At 50.5% G+C, this 27729-nt stretch overlaps 1 protein-coding gene across 7 annotated transcripts in view; it reads left to right on the top strand.

The window, feature by feature from the left end:
• The window catches only part of LOC108405971 (carboxyl-terminal PDZ ligand of neuronal nitric oxide synthase protein), a 251651-nt gene that overhangs the window by 176985 nt on the left and 46937 nt on the right, over window positions 1-27729 (top strand). For 4 of the 7 annotated variants that reach the window (XM_073222112.1, XM_037023723.2, XM_073222113.1 and 1 more), the window contains 2 exons: window positions 207-299; window positions 10915-10988. In XM_073222112.1, the coding sequence (XP_073078213.1) occupies window positions 207-299; window positions 10915-10988 (167 nt within the window). The remainder of the gene's footprint in view (window positions 1-206; window positions 300-10914; window positions 10989-27729) is intronic. The other 3 variants (XM_037023722.2, XM_073222115.1, XM_037023724.2) reach the window with 1 other exon arrangement.

Here is a 27729-nt window from a genome sequence, read left to right as displayed (position 1 = left end):
CCCTCCCTGTTCAACCTGAAGATGGCTGAGCCCCTGCCTGCAGACACCCGCCTGCGTTCACAGGCCCCGAGGACCCCGCCCCCCGGGGGCAGCTCCAGCTCCCAGGCCCGTCTGTGGCCCTCTCCTGCGGGTCACGAGCTAGCTGCACCCTGCACATGGCGCTGATCTAATTGGACTGTGCTTGTTTGTTCTCCTCTCCTTTGCAGTATGAGTTTAAAGCCAAGAACATCAAGAAGAAGAAAGTGAGCATCATGGTGTCAGTTGATGGAGTGAAGGTGATTCTGAAGAAAAAGAAAAAGGTAAGGGACCCTGAATTGGAGCCCGTGATGAAAGGGGAGCCAGGGGTGGCAGGAGCGGCCACCTGCTCCTCTAGGCTGCTCTCTGTGCAGACCCTCCCCCAGCTGCTGAGGTGGCCACCCAGACCGGTGACAGCGCTGCGGGGCTGCAGCTGGAGCGAGGCGGGGCCAGTGTCCCCATCAGTCCTGGTGTCCTCTGGGGGGCAGGGCCCATCTCCCGTCATCCTTGCTTCACACATCCAAACGCCCTTCCCTGCTTTGATGCCTTTACTTTTGGGTCTTGATCTCGGGAACTACTTTTAAGTGGTGACAAGGAACAGGTGAGCAGGAGGGGAGGCTCCCCAGCAGCGGTCACCTCCTGTCGCGGGAGCTGTCCTCAGTCGCACCTGAGGTGGCGCCCAGCCCCACTGTGCGTCTGTGTGTCTTCCTCTCACACTCACCGCTGCTTCAGCCCGTCTATTTGAACAGCCCTCAGGACCCAGCCCTGCTGATGTTCCCCTGCAGGCTGAGGCGTGGCCGAGGTGGGTGCCAGGGTGGGGGCGATTGTCTGCCCAGGGGCAAGCCTCTGCGCTGGGGCGGGCAGGCCAGCGAGCACATGCTCTTTAAGCGCTTGGCTGTTCATGGTGATGGGTGTGTTGCGGGAGAATGCTGTTAACCCCGGGAAGGAGCAGGCTTGCATAATGGCAGAGGGGAGAGAGTGCGTTTCCAGAGAGAAATGGGAAAGGCCTGGGCTGACCGAGGATATGTGAAGGCTGTTTTCGCTTGTTTGTTCCGTGATTGCTAATGCCTTGTATTTTATTAATGATGTCTTTGCTTTATACTCATTGGTGGCAGTGCCATGATGTAGTGATGTACAGGCCTCTGGAGCTGCTTCTGGTTCCAAACCTCAGATGCTCTTGATTCTGGTGGAACCTGAGGCCGACCTTGAGGCCTGGGGTTATGGAAGGTGAAGACAAACACATAACAGTAGACAACATAAACTTGGGGAGCCAGGTGCTTGAGAGGATGATGAGGGGAAGTCATCTTGCCAATCCAAGGATTCAGTCTCCACGCTCCTCGCAAGAGACGTGACCCGATGGATGACTGGAGCCCGGCAGGGATGGTGACCTTACTGCTCCCTGAGGGGGCCCATTTTTTCTCTGATTGGCTGGACATTTACAAAGGTCTCCCATATATTAAACCAAAACGTGTTCTCGTGTTCTCTTATGCTCCCTAAAGATGCCTGTATTTAGAAGTGGTTCTAGAAAGTGTTTTATGGCTGTGAGGCTGGAAGTATATAGGAAAAGCATAAGATGTGGTAGACTCTTATAAAGAATGACTTCAAAATTCACAAGTAGTAGGGAATTTCTAATAGCTTAGTAAGTATATTTGACTTTTCCAACCCCACTGTGGGTCCATGGTCCCCTTGCTGTTCTTACCCTGGGGATAGCTTTTCTGCCCTTCCACCTGCCCCACATATATGCACACGGTGGTCAGCCATGGGACAGTCTCTAGGATCTTGTCCTCCTAGGAGTTCTGGAGCAGGACAGGTGTGGAAGCAGGCTGAGGCCTCAGGTAGATGAGGCCTGTCAGCAAGTTGGGCCTCAGTTAAAGACATTATGGATGATGACAATGTGAATTTAAAAGCAGGAGACACCCTCAGGGGGCAAATATGGGCCAGGGCTACCCGGGCTCACACTTCAAGAAGCCAAGCTGAGCCCCAGCTTGGCTTTTATCACGTACTCAACACATGCATGTCAGATAAGTCGGCCCTCGTGTGAGGGGGACTGGTAGCCTAGGGGCCTCCTGAACCAACTGATCGCGTAATGGTTGTGAGTTGTGGACACTTCCCAGGTTACAGGGTGCTTTTGCAGCCATGATGGGCGCTCTCTCCATCAGTCCTACTGAAGTCAGGTGGACATTTCACTTGGTGAGCATTCACGGCACCCAGTCACCTCGGAAAACAAGCCATGCAGACGACGCGCTCACTGAACTGCGCCCCCCAGGGGCTGAGCCGTCAGCCTTTCAGTCCAGAACTCAGACTCATCAGTCTTGGAGTTACGGACATTGGGATGTTACCACACGGACAAGGCTCAGAAGAGGCTGACGTGTAAACGAGATGCCCTTATTCACTTTGAGACATGGAATAACGTCCCGGACCGTATCCTCCCATTAGCCTGACAGTGCATTTTCTTCCACGGGAGGCAAGTGGTGTAAGAAGGAGGTAATTAGAGGGCTGCTTGGTGAGCACAGAGATGGGGCAGCTCATCTAATTGTGTGGCAGGAATGTTCCCTGGCCTCTGGCTCCACAATTAACGGGTCCCTGGATATTCACGTTGGCCTTGTCGAGCCTGTGCTGCTCCTGGCGTCTGTCCCACAGCCTCTGCCGGGTTTGCCCTCGGGACTCTCCGGTTTGTTCTTTCAGGGCCGACGCTCCTGTCATCTTTCCTGCACCCTGGTCCTTAACATCATCTTTGCTTACTTTGAGTTAGGCCTGCTGCCCTGGGGCCTGTTCTTCCCCCTTTGGGTAACTTGTACCTATGATTTGACGCATTATGGGGTGACCTCGTAGTTCTGCCCTCAGGGGACAGTCTTACTTCCCATCTCATGTGTCCTCCGTGCATCGTATACCATATGTGGTGTCAGCCGTGTTCTGCACGTGAAAACCCTGAGGTTAGAGAGTCTGTGTATTTTGCCCAAGATCCCACCACACGTGAGGACACCTGGCCGCTGAGGGGTCACCTGGCTGAGAAGCTGGCCTCCCTCCCCCGAGTGAATGAAGAATGAGCTGCAGAAGCATCTCCCTCGGGAGCCCACGCGGCTTGTGACTCACTGTGAAACTCCATCCTTGGTAATTGCTGGGCTGGGTTCTCTCCAGAGAAAAGAGGCGATCTAACAGGTCTATCCTAGATCTGAGTCTTCGGATGCCAGGCCTGGGAGCAGGGAGCCTCCCAACTCATTTTCTCTACCCCCGCACGGCATGCCTTTCAGGCTGTGCCTGGGATTTAAATAATTGCTTTAATCACAGTGTTCATTTCACACTGCCTCGGACAGATGAATGCACATGACCAGTAATCAGCCTCTCTGACATCTTATCTCCATGTGACGTTCCCTGGTGTCTGTGTGTGCTGGTACTGCCCCCTCTGTGTGTCTGTCTCTGTGTGTGTCTATCTCGGGGCTGAGTGCAGACATGCTGCACTGGTCTCCAGGGAAATCAGCAGCCCCAGATTTCGGAGGTGGCCATCCTGATGAGGTTAAGTGCTGGAGCTCTTGTGGGCAGCTGAAGGTGGACAAACAGGGCTGATACTCCGCCAGAGGCACTGGTACCACGTGCAACCTGACATCCCCACTGGTTAATCCACGTCTGTGCCGCACCAGCTGGTGAAGGTGGTGACTGGTCTCCTCCTCCCACTCACAACAGGCTGGTGTTCCCCGGGTCTGTGTGGCATGCCGAGGAGCCCCGGGCTGAGATGCAGAGACCTAGGTCCCTGTCCTGGCACTTCTCTTCCTGGCTGTGTGCTTCTAAACAAGCTATTTTTCCTCTCTGAGCTTCAACTGTAAAATGAAGAGTTGGACTGGGAGACGGCTTTGACTTGGCCAGTTCAGATGCTCCGCACCAGCTCCAGAGCCATACTGTTGAGGGCTTGTGCGTGTGTAGACAGGCTAGCGGTACCTGTTCTGGTCTTGGAGAACCTGCTGGGCTATAGAGAAAGCAGGCCCCAGAGGCACAGCGGGTGTGTGTGGTGTTGACCTTGTGGGGCAGGATGGGACCCTCTGAGGTCAAACAGTCCCCAGAGCAGCCGCCGAGCCTGTGTGTGACTGGTGAATGGTGGTGTGCATCCAGGCTGGGGAAAAAGCGCATTTATGGGGATTCCCTACTCCCAGAGAACGGTTTAAGGGTGAGGGCCATCCCTGTAAGCTCAGCACGGGCTTGGACCCTTGGCCATGCGTAGTGTGTTCTCAGTTATTGCGGCTGTTGACTAGCTGGATGCATAAACGTGCTGTGTGTGTGGGAAGAACTGAGTACCTAACAGTGGGATCAAATGAAGTCTAGTTTGTTGGTTTGGGCTGTCTTCTCTTTCCCTCTTTTCTCCTCCTGCCAATCTGCCCCTTTGAGAAAACAAGTCAAGAGCCTTTCCCAGGCGTAGAAGGGCCTCGGTAGAAATTGCTAGCTTCTGTGGTTTTATGAGGAAGACTTGTTCAGTGACTCTGATCTTCAGGCGCTTTATTCTGGGGTCGGCAGTAGCCGGATGTTTGTGAGCATCTCTCACTGAAATGTAGATAAACAGCATCTTTTTGGTTATATTAACAAGTGTCTAGAAATGCTGTCATCTTGAACTGATGCCAGCAGATAATGACTCTCAAGTTCCTCAAGAATCTTAGCTTGTGTTTGTGGTATGAACCCAGCAGCTAAGATAATTGGCTTTGCATTGTCACCTCTCAGTCAGTACATTTTCTTCAACTCCCAGTTTGGCCTGAGTAATTATCTTTTCCGTGTATATAGTAACGATTATTTATGTCACTACTGGAGTCACACCATAGCACCACTTGTTAGGGAGCAGACTTCCAAAGGAGAAAGATTAGTCTTTAACTCCATCCAAAGGGTTTTCTGACAGAAGGACTGAAAGGGCTTCTCTTATAAACCAACAACTTTGTTGGAATCTCCTAAGGCAACATTTTATAATGGCTCCATCGTTCTCGTTAACAACTATTTATTGTGTGTCCACCACCCAGTATGTTCAAGGAACTGGGGAGGATGCGTAGGGCTATTAGACACAGACTCTGTCCAGCAAAATTATTTTTAATGGCACTATATGCACATGCAGGTCGATTGCAGCTCCTATAAAACTGCATTGTAGCTGTTTCTCTCTGTGCCACACAGACTGTGAGCCTGTAGGGCAGGGACCGTGAAGACGACCAGAGGTAGCAAACTGCCGAGAGTATTCGCACACTGCGGTGATCGGGAGAACAGCTAACAACGATAGTTAGCGCATCAAGTGCCTACCATTTGCTTATTTGATGCAAATAAATAATACACTTTAATAAATAGTACACTTGTTAAATCCTTACAACCTTCCTATGGGGTAGGTAGCATTCTTAGGCTCATTTTGGAAAAGAAGGTTGAGCAACTTGCCTAAAACCTCAAGTGCCATCAGTGGTGAAGCTAATGTTTGAACCAGGTCTGTCTTGCTCAGATCCCAGGTGGGTTCTTCCCACTGTCAGGTTCTGTGTATGTACTAATCTCTTCAGACTCCTTTGAAGAAAAGCTGCTGGGTAGGAAATGCCTGATTAATTCAGGGCCTTTAACCTCTAGCCTGTACGCTGGCCATGGCATATCACATCACAAGGAAACCAGTGACCTTCCCAAAAGGTAGTGAGTGTTAGTTACTATGGAAACACAGAGCTCAGGTCTAATTGGGTAAGAAAGAGGCACTTAGAATTATCGACCCAGAATTTAGGAGGCGGAACTTCAAAAATGAGTTATTCCGATTCCCTGATTGATTAGGTACGGTCACAGAGGACAAGAGAGGCCTGGTGACTGTCCTGAGGCCACCCAGGTGGTTGCCGACAGAGCCAGGAATGGACAGTCCAGCGGCTTTCTACCGTGTCGTGTTTCTAGGCCTTTACTTTCTGCGAGTTTTAAAACAGGCATATTAGGAATCAGGTGCATTGTGGTGTGAGGATTTCTTAGCATGTGGGTTTTGAAACGTGTTCTCTTTATCTGTGGGTTATACCTGCGGGTGGTGATAGCTGTTTTTTCAGACTCATCCTATTCTTTCTGGAAGCATGGAGAACTTGTCAAGCAAAGTTCCTGTGGCCTTTGCAAGGTTTTGGGGTTTTGGGTTTTTTTTTTTTTTTTTTGAGAAGTCCCCACTGCTGTCAGGGGCCTGAGTAACGGTGGGGCTTACAGATTTTGTACGACCGGTACATTCCAGGAGGGATAGGAAGTTAATGTCAAGTTCTTCCTCCACTTCTGGATTCCTAGGGAAGGGTTTCAGCGATGCCCTAGTAATGTCTGGGTTCCAAAATAAAGCAGGGCACTGTGATGTTTAGCCCTGACTCTGTGTCTGGTTTAGGCACTGTTCCAGGCAGACCGACCTCAGAGCTGGTTCCCCCATAATGTCCCCTGCCAGGAGGTGGTGGAGTGACCAGATGGCTGTACCTTTCCAGGGAGGAGTGGACAGTTGCGCTCAATAGGTAAAGGAAAGGGCCTTGTACCCAAGAAGTGCTTCCCCCCTTCAGCGGTCTCGTAAAAGCACACATTGCGTGCCGCTCACCCCCACCCTCTGCTGAACGTGAGGAGCTTCCTGGCAGTGGAGAGAGAAAATCTTTGGTTTCATTACTTTGAGCAGCAAAGAGAACATGGGGTCTAGAGGCGGACAAGTTGGGTTTTGCCACTGTACTAGGTGGTCTTGGCAGGAAGTAAGTTAATTCTCTGACCCTCAGTGTTTCAGGTTGATCTTTAAAGGGAGAGGCCTGGGTTTTAATGGGATTTTCAGAAAAGGGAAATAAGTAGGTTGTGGATTTTTTTTGTCAGGATGGTCTGTATGGATGCAGGCACCTCTTTTGACAGTGAAGTATTTTCTGGCTGCTGTGGACCCTGCTGCCATTCAGCCTCATTACATTAATACAAGCTGCCCCTGGAGGCTGGTCTCCCCAGCCTCTTATTAGGTCTTCCAGAGAAGGAATATCGCTGTTCTGTATTAACTTTGCCTCATTATTCTTGCCTTTGAATGGCTGTGTATTCGTTACATTCTTTAGCGTCTGGAGGAAGAGTGTGGCTCAGATCGCGCTGATAACGGAGGCTCGTTGGCAGACGAGGAGGAAGCAGCCTGAGTCGGAGGCTTCCTCTGTCGCAGCCCTGCAGCCAGTTTGAGTGGAAAGATAAGCGGCAGGTCACAAAAACCACCTCGCTGTGGGGGTCCAGCCTAGGCTTGGTGCAGGATCCTATTGGGTAGAGTTGGGGAGCTCAATGGTGGGGCAACCCTGGACCGTCCTCAGGGTCTGGATTGGGTGTATTTATATACCTGGAAGGTTCCTACTTAGACAGAGGTTTAATCTCCTTGTTTCTGTGTTTACTCATTTAATACCCTAAAACCTTACGGGGCAGTGGGTAGCAGCTGCCCACCCTGAGCCCCGTCTGTCAGAGCCAGGTCGGCCGGGGTGGGGTCATCAGACACCCACCCGCAAACTGTCCACACCCAGAAGCCTCCGGGGCGGCTTTCCCCAGAGGGACAGTGGGTGCGGCAGCTGGCGGACTGGCGTGGCCTCCCTGGCACGTCGCGTCAGTGCCTCCTCTGCTAACTCTGAAAATCAGAGCAGAGTAACAGACTCATCACAGGCGTTCCTGAGAGTGAGAACCTGGGAAACTGAGGCTCCCTTCCCTACGGAGCAGAGCAGCCTCTGCCGCTACCCCTCCCAGGGTTCACCTCACAGCGGCCGTTTGTTGTGTGACACCAGGGTTCCCTGGCCAGGGACAGTGGTGGGATCATCGTCGGGTGACTGCTTGGAGTGGCCGGGTCCCTCCCGGTGCTGGGCTGAGACTGCAGGGGCGATGCTCTGCATGGAGGAGAGCCGCCAGTCGGACACGTCAGTTTGACTTTCAGTGGTAAAGGCGGTGGCTGTCAGTGCTAGTCGCATCAGAGGCACCTGAAGTGTTTGTTAAGGCCGCAGGTTGCTGGGCCTCACCTCAGACCAAAGAGGTGGGCCCCGGCACCCGGAGCTTAAAACACACAAACCAGACTTGCTCTGGGGATAGATGCATTCTCCCCTATTCCTACTGCTGATGTACGACCGAAAACCTTGGACATTGTAGATAAAACAATCATAAGATTCCCAGAGGTGGAGAGAAGGCAGGAAGGCAGGCAGGCAGGCTGGGGACCCAGGGAGTTACATGGTCGTGAGTCCCACGGGCGGTGTTTTCACTGCACATACCCCAGACCCGGAGCGGAAGAAGCCAGCAGCACAGGTGGGGCAGTGGGAACAGACACAAGCCCCAGGCAAAGCCTGTGCCCCAGCCGGCGGCGGAGGAAAGGGGTGGCCTGGCAAGGCAGAACACTCCAGGCAACCACCACTCATCCAGCCAAACCACGCAGAGAAACTGGTCCCAGCCAGCCAGGCTGATACCCACCTTGCCAGGCTGTGATGAGGTACCCCAGCCTCCCCGAGCTGGTGTCAGAGGCCAAGAGGAGAGCCGGGACTTTGAGCGCTGGCAGCTGGTAACGGGCCCCCTGGTCAGTGCAGAGCCTAGACTGGCCTGGGGTCACAGGGCCTGGCGGGGGCAGCAGTTGGGTACCCATGCCCTTCTGAGCCAGCGGAAGCCCCATGGGGTGCCAGAGCCCCCACCCTCTGGTGGCGTGGAGCCCCCTCCCCCTTGGGTGTAACAAGTCCAGTGGGAACCCGTGCCTTGACTTCTGCCTGGTCACAACTAGGTGACGTCCCTCTCCTTCCCCTGCTTGAGCAGTGACCTGAGAAGATAAAGTTTGAGATCAAGAGTCTTAAAACATAATTCTCAAAATGTGCCGATTTCAGTGGAAAATCACATGCTGCAGCAGAAAGGAGGAAACTCTCACCATCAATGAAAAAGAAAAAAAACAAAACCAAAAAAAAAAAAAACAGTGAATACCAAGATGACAAATGTTAGAATTATCTGATAGAGATTTTGTGGCAGCCGCCTTAAAAATACTTCCAGGAGCAATTGTAACACTCCTGAAGCAAGTGAAGGATGGAAAACCTCAGCAGAGAAAGCAGGAAGATGAGCCAAATGAAAGTATCAGAACTGAAAAACAATCGCTGCAATGAAATCGCAATGGGTGGGCTCAGCCGCAGAGAGGACGTGCTTTATAAACATTGCTTATCTCATCGAATCAAAGTCAGGCAGAATATGTCATCACAAATATAGATGTGGCAGAATTTAATATTTATTATCTAAGTTTGCCACCAAATCAAACCATATTTTAAACATACATTGTTGTTTAAAGAATTCCTATGGTGAACAACTATATTGCCTGTTTACAACGGGCGTCCTGTGAAATGTCTCAGTGTGTGTCATTGGAAACCGTCCCAATGTGTGCTGGTAAGGTTACGAGGCAGCTGAAATCCTGTCAGCCTGTCCTTGCTGGGCTGAGAGGAGTGCATGGCTGGAATGCAGAAAGGAACGTGTGTCTCTACCCTGCTGTCCAGACCACATGGAAATCAGTCAGAGATACCAGTCAGAGTGTAGGTTTTGAGGGGGATGCTGGCACGTGTGGTGTGTACAGAAGGTCAACTAAGGTGACAAGTCCAGAAGACTTAGCAGATGAGGAATGTTTTCAAAACCTGGGGTAATTTGGGATAAAGAAGAGGGTCTGGATTGGGTGTATTTATATACCTGGAAGGTTCCTACTTAGACAGAGGTTTAGTTTCCTTGTTTCTGTGTTTACTCATTTAATACCCTAAAACCTTACAGGGCAGTGGGTAGCAATTATAGGAAGGCAACTTTTGAAAATACAGTTAATTCTTAGAGCTGAGTTTTATTGTCTGTAAAACAGCAAATGCTTGTAAACGAGTCTAAAATCCACCTCTCTGGGTTGGATTGATACTGAATCAAGATTTGGGGACTAACTGGCATGTGTGTGTGTTGGTGCCCACCGGCTGTGTATGGTGTTGTGTTAAGCTGCTTCTTGCGAATGTCGCCCAAAGGGCTGGACGTGGTCTCCCCTGGTCCCTGGTGGAAGCTCCCAGCCCCACAGCCTGGTGTGCTTTCAGACTGGTTCCCCTGCGCGCTGTCCCTGAGCAACGCGCAGAGCTGAGAGTGCTCATTGAACATTTATCTGGCATATGCTTTCCTCTTCTGTCCTTCTGTCTTGATGCTCTTTCATGGAGAGATGGGTATGTTCTTCCCCTCTGTCCTGGATGACAGCGCCTCAGTGACAGAGGTCATGAAGGTGGAGTGGGCTTCTTTGTCCCTGCTCCTGGGGGTGGGACCTGAGAGGACCAGGTGGCTGCTGACCCTGGTCCTTCCCTAGCACCTGGGCTGCCATTCACCTCATTGGCTGTCCGGGTCCCCAGGGCTGCCCTGGAATCCTGTGTTCCCACTCTTCCCCATTGCTGTCCTCGGCCCCAGCTACTCCGAGGTCTCCTTTGGGTTTGCAGCCAGAATGAAGAGCATCATTTGAATCTGCAAATGTCCTGCTTAACTTGCGGGCTTGTGTCCCGCTTTTTCCCCGCTAGGGGAGGGAGGATGGAGTCTGCTCATTTGCATTTGGCAGCATCATTCACAGGCTCTTTGCCTTCTTCCTCCTTTTGTCCCCTCTACAGCTCCCACCCATCTTGAGTGATGTATAGTCCTATTTTCTTTCTTTCTTTCTTTGAATTTCTCCATGAAATTCTGATTTAGAGCCTGCTTGTGGTCCCCTGAGGCCACCTTGGCTCCTGCCTATCCTCTGTGCCCCAGGGAAACGCTCCTCTCAAGTGCTTGAAGGAAACAGACCAGACACTTGACCTTTTCCACTTGTCCTTTCGGAGCAATCGATTCTAGGCCTCTTAGGGGGAAGAAGTGAGGCCCAGAGCAAGTGCATGTGTTTGCGTAAGCATTAGTAGCCCTCGTGGCGTGCCCTGGTCCTGCAGCAGAGGACAAGCCTAACTTATTCATTTACAGCTTCTTTTATTGCAGAAAAAGGAGTGGACCTGGGATGAGAGCAAGATGCTGGTGATGCAAGACCCTATCTACAGGTAAGAGCCCAAAGATGCTGGTGATGCAGGACCCTATCTACAGGTAAGAGCCCAGCCCCCCAGGGTCCACTCTCATCTCCTGGAGCCACCACCTGGCTCGTGCGTCCAGACAAACTAAATTTCTACTGCTTTTCCCTTTTGAGACCTGTTGTTTTGTAGCGGTGAGCAGCAAGAAGGAGATCTACCTCATCTTTCAAATTAAGAGGAAAGCTCTTCTCGTGCTCAGTTGCACTGCTTAGGAACGATGAAGGATTCTGCTTGGTGTTTGATCCAGATCTTTTGGTGGTTATTTGAGGTCTTTTCATTCTGTGCTAGTTTTATGTTAACTGAGATTTCATAATTGCATATCTGTTGTTCAAAATGAGAGAACCGGGTTTTTCCGTCACCCTGTGCTCACAATTTCCCATAGTTGTGGTCTGTGCTACCTTCCTACCCTTTCGGAAACTGTAGAGAAGGGGTTTGGGGATCATTTGGGAAAGCAGGAAGTCACAAGTATCATCCTTAGAAATTGCTTTCATGATGAGACTGGAATGATTCCCATAGAGATTGAGGACTGCCCCCTGTGTGCGCTCCGTGGGCCGAGGAGTGCCTGATGGTAACGCGTGCAGAAAGCCAGGGCCCTCCTGGGGCCCGCGGCGGGACCCCGACTCACCCATGTCATTCTTCTGTCCTGCAGCTCTGTTGGCCAGGCCCCACCCCACCCCAACCACCTTCCTGTTTTCTTCAGTGGGAGAATGGGTATTTGGGATTCGGAGGGACCTAGATTTATGTTTGGATTTTGTCTCCTCTCAAGTTGCTTGCCTTGGTTGACAAAGTAGATAAAGGTAGGAACTCAGCTGAGAAGTTGGCAGCATGGTGGCCTTGCCTCTAGTCAAAGAGTAGATGCCCATGAAATGGAATTTCCCTTCGTGCAAACAAATATGCATACGTGAAAATCCCCATGCCAGGCACTGTGCTGGGTCACTGAGCAGCTAAAGTGAGTAAGTCACAGTAGTGCCATTATAGAAGTCACTGTGCTTTTGAATTTTAGTTTTCCTGCCTAGGTGTCTTCTGCATTAGTCTTATTGGGCACTGATAAAAGGAACACATTTGATTAAATCAGTCCCTTGTAGATTTATGTTCCTTGATATTAGGGATAGACTGGCAAGTAAACAAAAATCCTTTTTTTTTTTTTAACCAAAGGTAGTAAATTAATTAACTTGAAGCCTTCAGAAGCCACACTGGAAGTATTTCTCTAGTTGATTATTGAGTATAAAGAATCAAACCAGGTAGAGTCCCCACAGGATTTTCAGCAGTCCCCCAAATGGCATTAATTTCACATCCAAGCCATTGGTCAAATGATTAGAAAGAGAGGAAGTGCCTTCCAGCTTTGGCCCTCCGTGTTGAGCCACACTTTATTTTTGAGTAAGACAGCAGCAGGTTGCTCAGGGCTGATTGGGGAAGGGAGTAAGGATGCATGGAGGGCTCATATGCATGGCTCACGGGGCCAGGCACTAAGGAAGTGGGGCTGTCAGTCTGGGCCCAGTTGGGAGACAGAATGCATACGGTGCTTTAGACAGGAGAATATAAAGAATTACCAAGCTGTAACTGTGCCTCTGAAGTGTAAAGAGCACTCCTTAGAGTCCTGTGAGGCTGAAGGAGGGCACGCAAGGAAGATGAGCGTGGAGGGGCCCCTATGCCGGGGTCCAGACTTCATTGTGGAAGGTGTATTGCAGCCACTGGGTAGCAGAGAGGCCCCCTGGATTGCTGAGGCCAGGGCTGGGCCCCAGTTGCTGGGAAAATAGGAAGCAGCCCTCGGGGGTGGGCACAGCAAGGGAGCTTAGCATCCTTGGGGATGGGAGGCCTGGAACACACAGGGTCTTTTATGCAAAGGCTGTGGGAAGGTGACCAGCAAGTCACGCTGGGGACTGGACTATGTGTTTTGGGTGCATGGCTGGGGCAAAACATTCCCAGATGACCTCAGACCCACACTGCTGATGGACTGGGCAGCAGCTGTGACCCGTGGGAGAAGCCCTTTCCTCCCACAGCATCCTTCATCTGGGCAGCCTGCTCGCTGTAAATGGATGGAGAATACTTCATGCTTAACAGAGCAGTGTTAAAAGGGCAGGAGATTGATGACACATACAAGTGGCGAGCAAGACGTGGTCCTTCCCCGCAAAGGCTCTGCAGTCGGACGGGACTTGGCCTGTGGCGCCTCAGTCAAACAACCATGGGTGGTGGAATCTGTCATTCCCGTTCTTAAGATGAAGTTGAGCTTCAGAGATATTAGATAACTGTTCCGTGATGACGTAACTAGTATATGGTTGGAGGACTGGCCCCCAGACTTTCCTTCCTTCTGTTTCCCACACCATTCAGTGTTGTCCACCTTCCCAGACAAACCCACTCACTTGTTTGCCTTCATATTTTTTTATCGGTCCAAAATGATATCCTACCAAAATGCAGAACATTTTGTAGGGCATAAAAAACTAGATTTTAATGGAAAGTGTCTTCTGTCAGGGATTGAGAAGCCTATTCTGTGCCATTTGGGGAATTCTTGGGAAATCAGGGACCTTGGGCAGCATGTTTCACTGAGTCAACAGTCAAGGGTGTAGATGATCGAATCAGACAATTAAGGAAAGATGAGTACTCTCAGACTCCGGAAGCAGATTCAATTACAAGCAAGGTAAAATAAATTGATTCTTAAACTCAACTGGTAGTACAGAATGTTGATGACAAAGATTTTAAAACCATCCAGACGGAAAATATACTGCCTACAAAAGAACACAGGCTGATAGGAAAAGTGGAAGACAGAAGACAGTGAATAATCTTTCAGGATATCGTGAGTCACGTTCAGTGCTGAAGCTTAGAAAGTTCGCCTTTAGTACTTTATTATGAGAGTACGAGAGAAACACCCAGGGCAGCCTTTCTGAAGGCTTGCAGGTGAGAAGGGCCCACACCCTGGAAGGAGAGTGGGCGGCTCCGATCCAGGGGCATAAAGGCAGGAGAAAGGCCGGCGTGAGTGGGGCAGACTGTGCAGCGACTTCTGCAGGAGCTTTCATCAGGGGGAGCGGAGTCTGCCAGCCACTCGGTAGGGACTGGAAGGGGGGCACGGCATGATGATTGAAAATGAGCCGTGGGATTCAACACGTGGGCGCTTTTAAACAAGGCGATGGTCACACCTGTATAAAGGGAGAAGGAGAAGGTCCCATGGGAGTTAAAATGTACTGAAGGTTTTTAAAATGTTTTATTTTGTAATGGAATGAGATGCTATCCTAGCCTAGAATGCCTAGGTAGAACCACTTAATTAGAGAATATACATGGTAATTAGTCGCTCTAGTGTTTTGTGGAGTCAAAGACATGCTCTCGGGATTCTTAAAGATGACCCTCCCTATCCATGCTGACCCTCCGAAATCAGACAGTGACTCCCCAGATAGAGACACTGCTTCTCTATAAGCCCCCTTACTTCAGACCCCCACAAACCCAGCTCCCCACGGTGTCACTGGATTATGGAAGGGGGCAGAGGCCCCAGGGCCCTGGAGGCCGAGAAGACCACGAGCAGACTGGAGCTCTTGCACACATCTCGTCTCGTTGGCCGCCTCTTTGATGCCCAAGGGGCTGGGTGACTGTGTGTCCTCCCATGTTACCTTTGTAAGGCTGAGTGTCTTCCGCTCCTGCAGCCTCCCAGTGCGGGAGGTCCTTTAGGGGCCTCTGCAAACTGGGGAAACTGGTAACCAGGGGTTCAGAGGGAGCCCACCTAGCCTCTGATCTCTCCCCAGCTTCTCCTCTCAGTTCTGGGCCAGCCCATCTCAAGGACATGAGCGTCCATCACGCGAGTGGCTGATGCTTTATGTAGAGTTAACGTTTTTATGTTCTCCGGCTTCAGAACCTTTCATAGTATTCATTGCCTTCTCATACATATGCATGAGTAAGAATTACCCAATTTTCTGCATGGGGAAACTTATGAACTAAGAAGGGGAGAGAAGTTTCATTCATGCTGTCTGGCTTCAGTGAGTTCCCTGGGGCTGCTCTGCAATCCCTTACTCGCCCCAGGGAGAAATGCTACTCACCAAAGTGCCAGGCCCTCCCCCGCCCTCCTCTGCCTATAGACTCTGTTACCCTTACTCTACCTAGTTGACAAGTGCCTTGAGGGAGCGCTTGCAGCCTTTGGTCTGAGCAGCGTCCTTGAACTTCCTGCTCTTTATTACCTTCTGTCTAGGTGCCAATCACCTGTGTGTTTTCCAGTTCCTTCTGATGGCTCCAGTGATAAAGGATGATCCCTCCTCCCTAAGAAACCCAACGTTCCTCTGGGAAAATGAACGCGGAGACGTTATACAAAGCAGAGAAGCAGTTTTCCGGATGCATGTCCTCATTTCCTTCACAGTACTTCTCACACTGGCAGATTTCATTGAAAATTTTAGAAAATCTATTTAGACAAAGTGTGGATGGAGGTAGAGAGAGCAAGGCCTCGTAGCTTGGATTGTCGGTGCCAGAGAGGTGAAGACAGCACATGGAGGTTAGCTTTGCCTCTTCCCAACCTCCGCTCCCCAGACAGTCTGGGACCCCCGTGAGGAGAGCCTAGCAGGAGATGACCTCTGAGGTTCCTGGGCCTTCTCCTCCCCTCTGGTACACCTTCGTGTCACTGCTACCAGTGCTCCGTGTTCTGTGCCCTGCTCCACGTGTTTTGTAGGCATCCTGAGCCGTGGCCAACCCGATCTCGCACTTTCCGTGGGCCCCTCCCTCCCTGCCAGTACATTCCACTGTCTTCTATCCTGAAATACCCTCCCTCGCCCCTTTGAGAGCGCCTCTTCGGTCCGCCCTTGGCTCCTTCTCCAGGGCAGTGCCCGCCTGCAGCTCCCCGTGGTCTGGCTCTCCCCCACTGTGTGGAAAGTGCCCCCTTGGTGCATGTTGTATGTGCCGCCTGCATCCCCAGATCACCAGCACTTCCTGGGGCCTCGTGCGGTGCCTCCCTCCCCCTGGTCCTCCTCTCTGTCTTGTTCTGCCTCCTCTCTTTGTTCTTCAACCCTGCAGAGTTACATGCATTCTTTGCCTGTCATGCGTCTGGGTATTTTCTTAAAAGCAAGTTCTGCACTTGAATCTGTAAACCTCTTTATGGGCTTGACAAAGTCCCTTGTGCTTAAGTCTCAGCAGCCGCCTAGGATGGACTGTGAGTCACCAGCAAGGGACAGCTGACCCGTCATTCATTCGAGGCCTCATGGCTCTGTCACATGTACCTGTTAACACGTGCACCCAAGACCTTCCTTTCTCTCTCCTTCCCCCCCTTTCATCTCTTCTGCTCAGAGCCATCATAAGCCACGATGTAGAAAAGATGGGGAGTGCAAAGGCAGACAGGGCCTGGCCCACGTCTGTGGGGCCCCCATGGGGGCCCTTCCTTCCTGTGACCATTTGGTCATGATGGAGGCTTAAATTCTCAAATGACTAGTACATACTAGTTACTAAAAATGAAGTAGTGAAGAAGTTGTGTGAAGGAAAAAGTCAGACACCCTCTCTCAAGCCTGATTCCTTCTAGACTCACTCCATATGCAAATACATAGATGCTCAGATGTTTTTTCAGAATCCCATATTATTCTGCATATAGTTCTACAACAAGCCTGTTTTTCTCTCAGTAATATATCAAGGACTTCCTTCCACGTCCGTACTGTCTTCCATTGAGGGCTTTGACTCTGAGAGTTCCAGAGAGAAAGTGATGTTTTAGGGGAACCAGTGTGGCATGGAATGCAGGGCGCCCCAGACGTGGGGAGACTTGTGTTGGGGAGGTGAACCAGGGAGACGTCACTGGGGCTCTGAGCGTGCAGGGAAGGCTGGACAAAGGGCCGACTGGTAGAAAGCGTAGGAAGGGGTCAGGATGTGAGCTCTCTTAAGCTTGAGTCATTCAGACTAGTGACAGTCTAAATACTGAGTAGATGAGAGAGAATCATCTTATTTAGGGACGCGGGTGGACAGAGGTCCCTGGTGACCTCAGCTTGAATCTGGAAGCCTCCCCTCTGCCCTTTCTGAGGGCTTTCTGCCTCCGGTGGATCCTGCTTGGTTGTTAAACTCAGTCTTGGGCAAAGAATGGACAACGTTGTCATGATAATGGTCAGCGTGAGCCCCACGAAGGCAGGGGTCATACATGCTTTGTGGACTACTATATCCCTTGTGCCTGGAAGGATCTTTAACACAGAGTAAGTGCTAAAAATACTGCATGACAAGCTAGGGCAGACTTCATCTACTTGTTAGCTGCACTGAAATGGTCATTTCAAAAAGGCTGTTAAGCCCACTATCCTCTTGGTGGCCTTGTCCTCTGCCCTGCTTGGTGGCCTAAAGCACAGCCCAGACGAGGAACGAGGCTGGCTGGAGAGCAAAGAGGCATGCCCAGCAGGAAGCTGAGGACAGCCACAGAGCCACTGGTCACACCTCGGGGTCGGCCTCTCTGTGCCAGGCCTTACAGGGCATCTCTCACACTAATAATGGTGGAAAACCCAGTTAGGCCAACTTTAGAAAACGTCACATAATTAAGCCCTGCCTATCGGGGAGGGAATCACCCTGTGGAGGAGGACCCAGGGGACTAGGGAAACCAGGCCTGGTCCCAGTCCTGCTTTTGAACAACTGCCTGCTTTCAAGTTCCATCCCTCTGTGCTTTGTTTTTCTCCTTCTTGAATGCATAAAGTCGGAATCGATTTAGAATTCGTGCAAAGCCGCCTAAGGAGTCTCAGATGGCAGTGTGTGCAGGCTAAATTTGGCTTTCCTTTCTTTGACTCCTCCACAGGCACGGGCCTGGGTGTCCACTGGACAGTCTTGACCTTTTGTGGGGCATGAATACTTCAGGAATCTGGTGAAACTGTATTCTCTCCCTAGAACAATTCATTCTTGTACATACTTGCAAAATTTTGAATTTTAGGACAATTCATAGACCTGTAGTCCCAAGGCTCATCAATTCCAACATAAGACCCGCTGGTGTCAACAGTCATAAGCCACCAGAATATTTTGTATCTCAGTCCAGGAAGGTTTATCATTGGCTATTCTACTGTAGGAGGAGGGGGAAAAAAGAATCTAGCTTTCTTAATAATTTAATTATGAATGGAGTTTATCAGCCCAAGAGGCATTTGCACCTTGGTAGAGGAGTCTTATTCAAACAAACCGATCTCTTTTTTGGGAGGGGTTTCAGATCGCATAAGGAGAGAGGATTTTCATAGGAGCCTTGATGAAATGTACCCTGAGTGAACCTGGATTCACATGGATGTGGGGAAGTCAGCATATAGGGCATCTGTGTTTTATGTTGGTGTAAAGGACCATGTAATGGGCTGGGGAATGGACATCGTGTGACCATCTTCAAACCCAAAGGCAAATGAAGATTGCTTTTGATCTGAAGTTGTAGCCCCTGTCTGACAAGCCCTTAGTAGTGTCTAGGATCGTAGTAGAAGGGTGTCATTGCTCATGCCACAGGGGCAGCTCGGGCATTCTGCATTGCACACCAGTCTAGACCCTGTGTGCAGTGCCCTGTCCTCTGAGCGTGGCCTGGGCTGCTCTCTGTGGCTCCTTCTTGCATCTTGGCATGGTTAGGAGGAAGGGTGGTGATGTCCCACCTCTAAGAACACAGCCAGTGTGAACCTGAGCTCCTTTTCTGCCAACACATACCTTGAACTGTGGAGATGAGGATGGCAGCGAGGCCCAGGAAGTTATGCATAGAATTCAGGAAATGCAGGATGGAAAAAGCTAAATCACATCTGCAGGGGATGTGATCACCACACCCTGAACAGGAGATCCTGAGGAGCAGCTGTTGAAGAGTTACGGCCTGTCCCAGTTCTGGCTGCAGTCATGACCAAACTGTGATCGAGTCTTCTGTGTTCAACTAACATTTCTTCCTGTCAAATTCTTATTCATTGTTGAAGGTTGTATTTTAAATATCCCTTCCACCAGGAGGTCTTTCTGGATTTCATCCCCACTCCCGTAGTGCGGATCTAATTTCTGTTTATCCTTTGGACCTGAAGAATAGCCCTCAGGTTCATCCTTGTATTAGTTATTTATCTGTCTGTGTTTTTTTAGTAGATGCTACATCTTACTCATCTTTATGTCTCTCTTGTTTACTGTCTTGCACATAACCGTGCTCAGTACGTGTTTGCTAAATTGAGTTGATTTGCTCTTAGATCTCTGCAGAATTCCCTGAAAGTGGGTACATTTATTCTATAGACTTTATCTAGGATTGATTGGATGGATGGATGAATGAACCAACTGACCCTCCAACCTGCAGACATTTCTTGAGCTCTGAATTTGGCCCATATGTGAAGGTATTTAGGGAAGGTGATCAAAAATGTGTTGCGAACATCAAGAACATAAGTTCTAATAGAAGAGAATAAACAGCACACAAGGTGACTGTTTGAAAGGCAGCATTGCACTGGGGAACACCGGCCAACAGGAAATCAAGCGGCCTCATTCAGCTTTGCTCAGGGAGGAAGGCAGACATCTCTGTGCTGTGGGATCAGCCACTCAGCGCGGCTGCCTTTGAAAGCATGCCCGTTGTCAGGGAGACTGAGGGTGCCAGCCTGTGCGGCTCACTCGTGGCATCAGAGCCTCGTCGTCTTTTTCTGTGGATGATCTTGGTTTTTGACTTTATCTCTTGACAATTTGTTGCAGCTTCTACTGGTAATTCAGAGCTATCAGGGCAGATGGGAGAAATGAAATCATAATGAACAGCAAATGTGTTCATCTTGTTCTTAGTGATGACCCCGGTAAAAGGTTTTTTTGAAGGCAAAGAACGGGAAGCACCTCAGAAGGAACCCCTGACAGCTGTGGTCTTCACGTGAGCGCCCTGCGGCGCAGTGTGGCTTGTCAGCCGTCGTTGAGGGCTCCTGACTGCTGGGAGAGGTCCATTTTGCTGGTGCCTTTTCTTCTAGACTTGGAGTGGCCATCCAGGCAGTGGGCCAGAGGTCCCATCTGCCTGTCCTTACACACAAATACTGTTTAAAAAAAAGTGTGTGTGTATGCACAAAATATGTATACATATGTATCTGTACACACACACACACACACATCTATCTTTATATGTATGTATATAAGAAGGATTTTTTCTTTTTTTAAATCCAAACAGCTAAACCCAAATCCCTTCCAATTGCCTTTTCTCACTGATGGGAAGGACAAAGCCCTAAGGAAATAATGAAGCCTGTCAGATGCCTTAGCTGACAGAGAGGAATTTGACAAGCTGGGTATGAGAGAAACTGCAAGTGCCCCTACACCAAGCCCCAGGAGAGCCCTCTGTGTCCCTGGCCGGGCCTCCTTCCTTGCAGCCTCCATGTGTTTACGTGAGTCCCCCCGGCCAGGGGCCCAGGGCCTGGGTGCATCAGCATGGGTGTCTTCTCTGAAGATAGCAGCACATGTTTCTGGTCGCACGTGTGCTTTCTGTTTGGTCCGTATTAACGTTTCTGATCGGTGCCCTCATCCTGGGGAGAGGAAGGAAGGTGACGGACAGGGGAGATGCCGCTCGGGAGCAGTTAATGCGGTGGGTGCTTTCACCAGCACGCGTGACCGAAAACTCACACCGATGTCTTGCCTCAGCCAGAGCTCACCCCACCTCCTTGCACGTGAGAACAGCCCAACTGTGCCAGGGAAAGGCTTAGCCACTTCAGAAAGGCCCCCTGCGTGCCCTCTAATGAGGGGAGGTGACAAGCCAGGGATGGGACTGGCCCATCTTCATGGCAGGTGTCCAGTTTGCCCTTCGCCGTCTAGACTCAGAGGAGGCTGCTGCCCCTCTCCTGAGGCGGGCTCCCCCTGGGACCCTATCTCCCGTTGTCTCATCTGGATCTCGAGCCATCATTTCCCCTGTGTTTTCCTGGGTCTTGAGGCTATTTTGGTCTTGTCTCTTCTTTTTTAGCCTATGGACAGGCTCAGGGCTTGCCATGCTAGGAAGAAAAGATGCCATCCTGTCTTGGCCTTCCACTACCAGGCTCCTGGAATAATGGCCTTTGCTGTGGGTGGCCCCCAGCCCCCACTGGTTTCTTCAGCTCATTGTAATGGGGTTTTTCCCACTCTATTGAGTGTTTGCTCCCCGGGACCCTTGCTTTCCATGGCTTCAGCCACCCGCCAAGTCCTGACACTGTGCACGTCGGTGGGCCCTCGAAGCTGACGTGTTCAGAACCACCTTCCCTGTCCCCTCTGTGTCCCTTAACCTGGTTAATCTTGAATCTGTCTGCCAGGTCACCCAAGTCACTCAACTGGGACCTTCTCCTCCCCCTGCTCATCCTCAGGTCCAGAGCAACGGCTCTTAAATGCCTGTCCCTCCCCCGTCACTGCCATGGCTAGGCCTCCTGCTTTCCTGCCCGACTCAGGGCTGACGTGGGGCCGCACAGGCCATGCCCTGCAGCACGCCAGGGCGCGTCCGTCTCCTTGCCCGTGCGAGGCCCCTCACTCACCCAGACTCTGACGGTCAGGACTCCGCCCATATTTGTGGATGAGAAAGCGAACCTTGCAAATTAAAAGGCTGCCCCAGTGTCTCACAATTCTGAGCAGCAGAACAAGAATTTGTGCAGCTCTTCTGACCAGCAAGCCCTGATCCAGATTCTTCCTCTTCCCTCGGACGTCCTGCGCTCAGTAGCCTCCTGCTGGCCCCCTTCCTCTCCTCCTGTCCTCCTCGCGCACCACCCTCCCTGCCAGCTGTGTGGGGCCCCTGACCTCCCTCTGCTCCCACTTCCTGTCCTGTGTTCCTGTGTCCGGGCAAACGGTGCTATTTGGAGAGTCCTGCCTCCCGCGCGGTTCCCTTGGAAGGAATGTTCTCCCCTCTTCTGCCTGCGGTGCATGGCCGCCCTTTGCTGCACCCCTCTCCACCGCGCTGGGCCCAGGGGGCTGCCCTGTGAGTGCCACGTCGGCGGGCTGCCTCCCTGCCATGAGAGCTCCAGCCCCCGACGCACAGGTCCTCTGTGTCTGGTTCTGGCAGCCACTTACCACCCTGCCCCGGCGCTGGGGGCTCCGCAGGGCTCCGCACTACCTGCACTCCGTCCTCCCCTTTGTAAAAAGCCCCTCATGATAAACTGATGCCGTGAGTGACCCCTTTCCACCATCCCCACTCCCTCCGTGGGCTCTTCATGAAGCTGCTCGGAGGGCAGCCCCCGGGCCGCAGGCAGTGGTCAGTGGCCTCCGCTGCGCTTCTCTGCGCTGGCCTCGCCTGTCAGCGCGCTCCGGGCTCTTCAAGGACAGGCTCCAACACGGGCTCAGCTCTGTGTCCCAAGAGAAGCCGGTATGCGGATGGGGTGGGTACAGAGGAGGACGTACATTTCTAAGAATCAGTGTTATGCTGAGCCATTCCTAAGGCACTCTAATCCCTCAGTGACCATCCCTCAGAGGCCCTGAGAAGATGGAGCTTCTGGCACACAGCAGGAGGGGAGGGACTCTCAAGGAAGAACCTTCTTTCTTACAACCTTCTCCTCACGTCCCTCCAGGCTTGTACCTGGCTGCCTCAAGCCCCCCAGCCCACCGCTTCCCCAAATGTTAAGTAAAGACAGAAGACCACTAAAAAATGATTGGAAATTTAAATGAAATCAAAGAAGAATCAGTTCACTCTTTTTCTATTTTGTTCTAAGGTTTGTTAGTGGCCTGGAAGTAAAGAAAACAAAGACAAAGACACTAGATGGTGATTGGGAGGGAGTCACCCCAGGGTGAATTGGATGGTTCTGCCCTTGTCCTGGGGTGGGAGGGTGCTGACCCCTGCAGCGCCCGCCTGCCCTGTTCCCCCTGCAGGGCCTGGGAGGGTGCTGTGGGGGGTGGGGGGTTCCGTGGTGCAGACCCTCCCTGATGAAGGGTCAGGAAGGCAAGGTGGCGCAGTCGGGGGAAGAAAAGTAGCTGGCTGTGCCAGCCAGGCCCACTCGGGGCCCTGGGGGTGGGGGTGCCCTCCCCTCGTTTCCCGTCGTGGTTCATGGGGTTCCGCAGGGCTGGGCAAGAGGCCTGAGGGGTGTGGGATGAGAGCTGAGGACAGAGCAAGCCTTGTGAGTCCCTGGAAGCTCGAGGGGGTCTTTTGAGGACCACCTATGGGAAGACTAAGATGTGCTCCTGCCATTTTTGGTATCCTTGGGTTGGTTTATCTGAGGGAGCCTGGAGGGAAGGCGCACAGTCAGGGGCAGCCAAGAAAGCGCGTGCCTCTCACCCAGTGAAAATCTTACTGTGTGAGGACGAATTTGTCGGCGACCATAGAGAATCTATGAAGGTACCAAGGGCTTGGAAAGCAACTAGAGGGAGGAAATTCAGGGTTCCTATGGGGCATCGTGGACCATGGCACCAACTTCCAGTAACAATCACAACTGTCTATTTATGATGTTTGACATCTTGATGCAGAAGTTAAGAACTTGGTGAAGATTTCTGGGGTTCAGAATCTAGCACTGAGACTGTAGTGGGTCTGATTGCACCCCTCAAAAAAGATTAAGTCCAGGCCTAACCTGGAAACCTACGCTTGTGACCGTAGTGCTCAGTAGGGACTTTGCAGGTGGGATTCGGTTAAGATGAGGTCATGCTGGGCTAGGGTGGGCCCCAGACCTACTGACTGCTGTGATAAGAAGGAGGTTTGGAGACAGAAACAGAGGAGACACGAGTAAGAGCCCTGTGCGGGGGAAGCAGCAGCTTGGAGCGGCGTAGCTGAAGGAAGCCAGGGATTGCCAGCAGCGGCCAGAAGCCAGGAGGGCGGCACGGGCTGGATTCTCCCTCAGAGCCTCTAGAAGGAACGGGCCCAGCCAACACCTTGAATTCTGTGTTCCGGCCTCCTGACCCATGAGACATTAAATTCCTGTTGTTTTTACCATCCAGTTTGTGGTGACTTGTTGCAGCAGCCCTGGGAAACTAATACAGAGACCGCTCGCTGGCTGTGTGACCTTGAGGCAGTTGGCTAACCCCTGTGTTTTCCACCTCTGAAATGGGAGATTCATACTGCCTACTGCATAATGTTGTGGGGATTAAGTAAGGTTTTGTGTGTAATGTGACTAGAGCAGTGCCTGGCACGTGGTAGACTCACAGTAGGTCAGTACATGTACCTATATGATCACTTCGATTTACTAAGGTTCTCTGAGCACCTGCTGTGTGCTAGGCACTCTGCAGACATCGTCCCCTTTCGTCTTGTAATAGTCCCGAGAGCCTCTTCTCATGCCGCTTTGCAGTAGAGAAAACTGGCTCAGAGTATGAAGTGACTTGGGCATGGTAGAAGGGCGGCAGCCTCAGCCCAGGCTTCCTGGCTCTGTCAGGCCTGTTCCACAAAACCATGGTGTTCCCAGAGATTCAGGGGTGTGGATGAGGAACCGTGAGAGCTTTTGATTAGGGTTTATTTTGCATTGCACATATTTTTGCCCAACTCTTGAAGAAGGGAAATAAATATTCACTGCTTTGAAGAAAGGAAAATAAATTACACTCAGGGAAAGGAGAAGAGGGTGCAGCTTTTTAGGCAAGGCCCCCGGTGCACCCCAAAGTAGTCCCTCTCCTCTTGGGTGGGTTTTCCCTCTGCCCTCCGGCTCTGGAAGGCAAGTTGTGTCTCTGAGCAAGAGTCCTCAGAAAGCCTGACGATCTTCAGAAATCTGGGAGGGCACGGGCCGAGCCCAGAAAACATGAGCACACAGAATGTGTGACCCCAGATAACACTGCAGCAGAGGAGGAAGAATTGGCAGCCTGTGAAAACCGTGCTGTTTGAGAGCCAACAGCAGGTGACAGTTACACTGGAGAAATTACCTCTGTTGGGGAGAAGTTAAAGCCTTGAAGCACATGAAGGGACTTCCGTGGTGGTTTTGTGAGGGATGTGGGCCTGCTTCTTACCTGCTTCTCAAGTACTGAACAAGAGGAAATTAACGTGTCACTATGCTTGGCATTTAGAAAATGGTTTGTGGCTGATTCAAAGAAAGCAGGGGAGATTTAGTGGGACATAAGAAAGAACTTGTTACCATCTGTGAAATTAAAACAACAATTAGCTGCTGAGATAGGCCGTGAGGGTGCCTTAACTAGGTTTGCAAAAGGATACGTGTGTTAGAATGACTCTCACTAGATTTTAAAACTTGATTGCTTATTCCTTACTGTAGGTACACAGTAGATCGTTATAATAATTTAGGTGAGACCGTGAAGAAAAATCATGTGGCTACCCAGATTTTCATAAGACGTTGTTTAGAAAGTACACAGTACGGTAGGCAGTGCTTAAAACCAAATATGGGTGCAAAGAACAGCTGTCCCTGAGAGAGCTGAAATCCCAGGTGTGCTGGGGTCACGGAAGAGGCCGCAGGGGAGGAGCGGGGACTCGCAAATCCCATTTTTCTAACTATGTCTCTTTTATTTCCCTCTTCAGCAGAGAACTATTTCATCTGCAAACTAGAAACACTAAAACATAGGTGACTTAAAAAATATGCAAAGTTGAAACCCCATGAGGAAAAAGGCAGGCGTCCCTCACTTACTTCAAGTGTGTGTAGGTCCTGGTCCTAAAGAATGAGAATGCACAATCATGATCGGTCATCTTTGCAAATTCATGGGGAATAGAAGAGATACGAGAAAATGACAAGAATAAAACACTACAGATTAGTGAACTTGTCGTTGCCTGTGGGCAAAATTGTAGAAATGCTCATTAAACAGTCTTGGAAAAGGAAATATGGATCACTTGGGGCCAGTCCCAAAAGCCAGTTGCCCAGGTATGCTTAGAGAATCTGCCTTGGGAGCAGTCGTGCAAATTAGCTTTGCATCTGTGGTCTGAGTTGACCACATTGTGAACCCAGCAGTGAGAGGCTGTAACTAAATAAAAAATAGAGATGCTCTGATGCAGATTCAGTTCTAAGGCATAGAAAATAGTCACCCAAATATACTCTGTGATGTTTACATCCCTCTAGAGACGTGCGTTCAGTTCTTTGAACTGTGTTTAAAGAGTTGTTGGAAACTTGGGGTACATACATAAAAGACTAACAAGAAAAATGGAGCTCATTGTTTACTGAGCTAGCAACTCACCATGTGTCAGGGATCATGTTGAATGTGGTGTGTGTGTGTGTGTGTGTTAATAATACTATGAAGTATATCTTAGCTGAAGAAAGAAAGGGCTTATGTCAGCTGAATAGTTTGCCTAAGGTTACCAGCTAGGAAGGTCAAAACTAAGACTTGAACCCAGATCCTTCTCATCCCAAAGCCCGTGCTCTTTCCACAGTACACACCTGCCAGAGAAATAAGGCATCTGGAAAATGGGCCAGTGTGGTAACATTGAAGGAAGAGGACGTGTGTCACTTGAAAAATGAGAGGAGTAAATATAAACCCAGTGGTGGTTTCCAAATACTCAAAGGGTTGCCATTGGAAGAACGATTGGCCTTGTTCTCGGAGGCCCCAAAGGCTAGAAGTCGGGCAGGAGGGCAGTGTGCGGCAGCCTAAGAGCAGCTGCCATCTATTAAGCCACCTGCGATAAGCTGATCTCTGCACGCGTTTATTTTTCAAACCCTGTCCGTGCGGTACAGTCAGTGCTGCGATCGGCGGTCTAACGGGCAACGAACCAAAGGAGAGGATGACTGGGATCTCCCAGCTGGGAAGCGGCAGGGCCTGGGTCTAAAATCCAGGTCTGTCCTGCACCAGGGCCAGGATTTCCCACTGTTTCCCTCTATTGCATTCCTGTTGGCAGATTTCTAATCAACATAAAGGAAAATTTTCAAGTAACTCGAGGCTCCCATAAAGGGGAGTGGGCACTGTCTCAGGGAGGGACTTGCCCATCATGGACAGATCCTGGGTGAGCTCTGTCACTGTGCCAGGCGGCATTCATATCTGTCTGATGACCATACTGTTTTTTCTACCCTCTTACATTTTTTTCTGTGCTCCTAAGAGAAACAAGCTTATCTTCAGATTAATTGTGGCGGAAACCGGTGTTGGTGGCGGGCCCGGTGGTTATTTATCACTGTCAGCCTGAACTGTAACATGATGATAAACCCCTGTCCAGTTTCTCCAAGGTATTGTTTATATGCCAGTCATTTATGGACATAAGGATCTGCAGAAGAGTTTATTGCTGTGGCTTTAAATCATAACAAGTCTATGAGTAAGTGAAATTTGTAATTCCATGCGTATTTTGAAATAAAAACAAGAAATCTTAAGAAATTTGAAGGGGGAACAAAATCCTGACAAAACCTTAGTGACCATCGTGAGCACTGTGTGAACTATGTTGTCCTGCCTTTGATAATTATATTCAAGGTTGAGAAAACTGAGATGCGTTTTGGGAGGGAAAATGAATTGCGCTGGACTTCAGGAAAGAAGACAGAAGGAAAGTGAAGTCTCTCGTGTTATTCTTTCCCCTCCCACCGCCACCCCCAGGGCATTCCATCACAGTTCTTACAAAATCCAAGGAATGAAGAAATAAGGGTCTTGGAGTGTATTTCAAACTCTGGAAGTTTGGACCTGAGGCCTGAATTTGTTGATGTATTAATGTGTTGGCGAATGAGGTCACTTGGAAAAACTTTCTCCTGCTTGTTGTGCTTGTGGACGCTTTGCTAGGCTTCAATCAGTGGAGTTTTTGGTTAGCTGGAGGCCATTTCCATTTAACAACGACACATTGGGTTTCTGAACTCAGACATAACAATCTCCAAAGAGCGCGGCTGTGTCCACACACAAGGGGTCATCGTATTTGCTGAACAAATGCTTTGTTTATCAAGGGAGGGCGAGGCTTCGCTGGCTGTGTTCTTGGCTGCCTTCCACGTCTCTGCGCCCTGCTGGCATGCCAGTCAGCATTCATATCTGCTCTATCAGTTTTAAATACAGTTCCCAGTCCTAGGGTATTGCATAATAATAAATTAAAAACCCC

This window comes from Manis javanica, chromosome 14 (assembly GCF_040802235.1).
Source record: "Manis javanica isolate MJ-LG chromosome 14, MJ_LKY, whole genome shotgun sequence".
Classification (NCBI taxonomy): Eukaryota; Metazoa; Chordata; class Mammalia; order Pholidota; family Manidae; genus Manis; species Manis javanica.
This window is presented reverse-complemented; position numbering and strand designations above follow the sequence as displayed.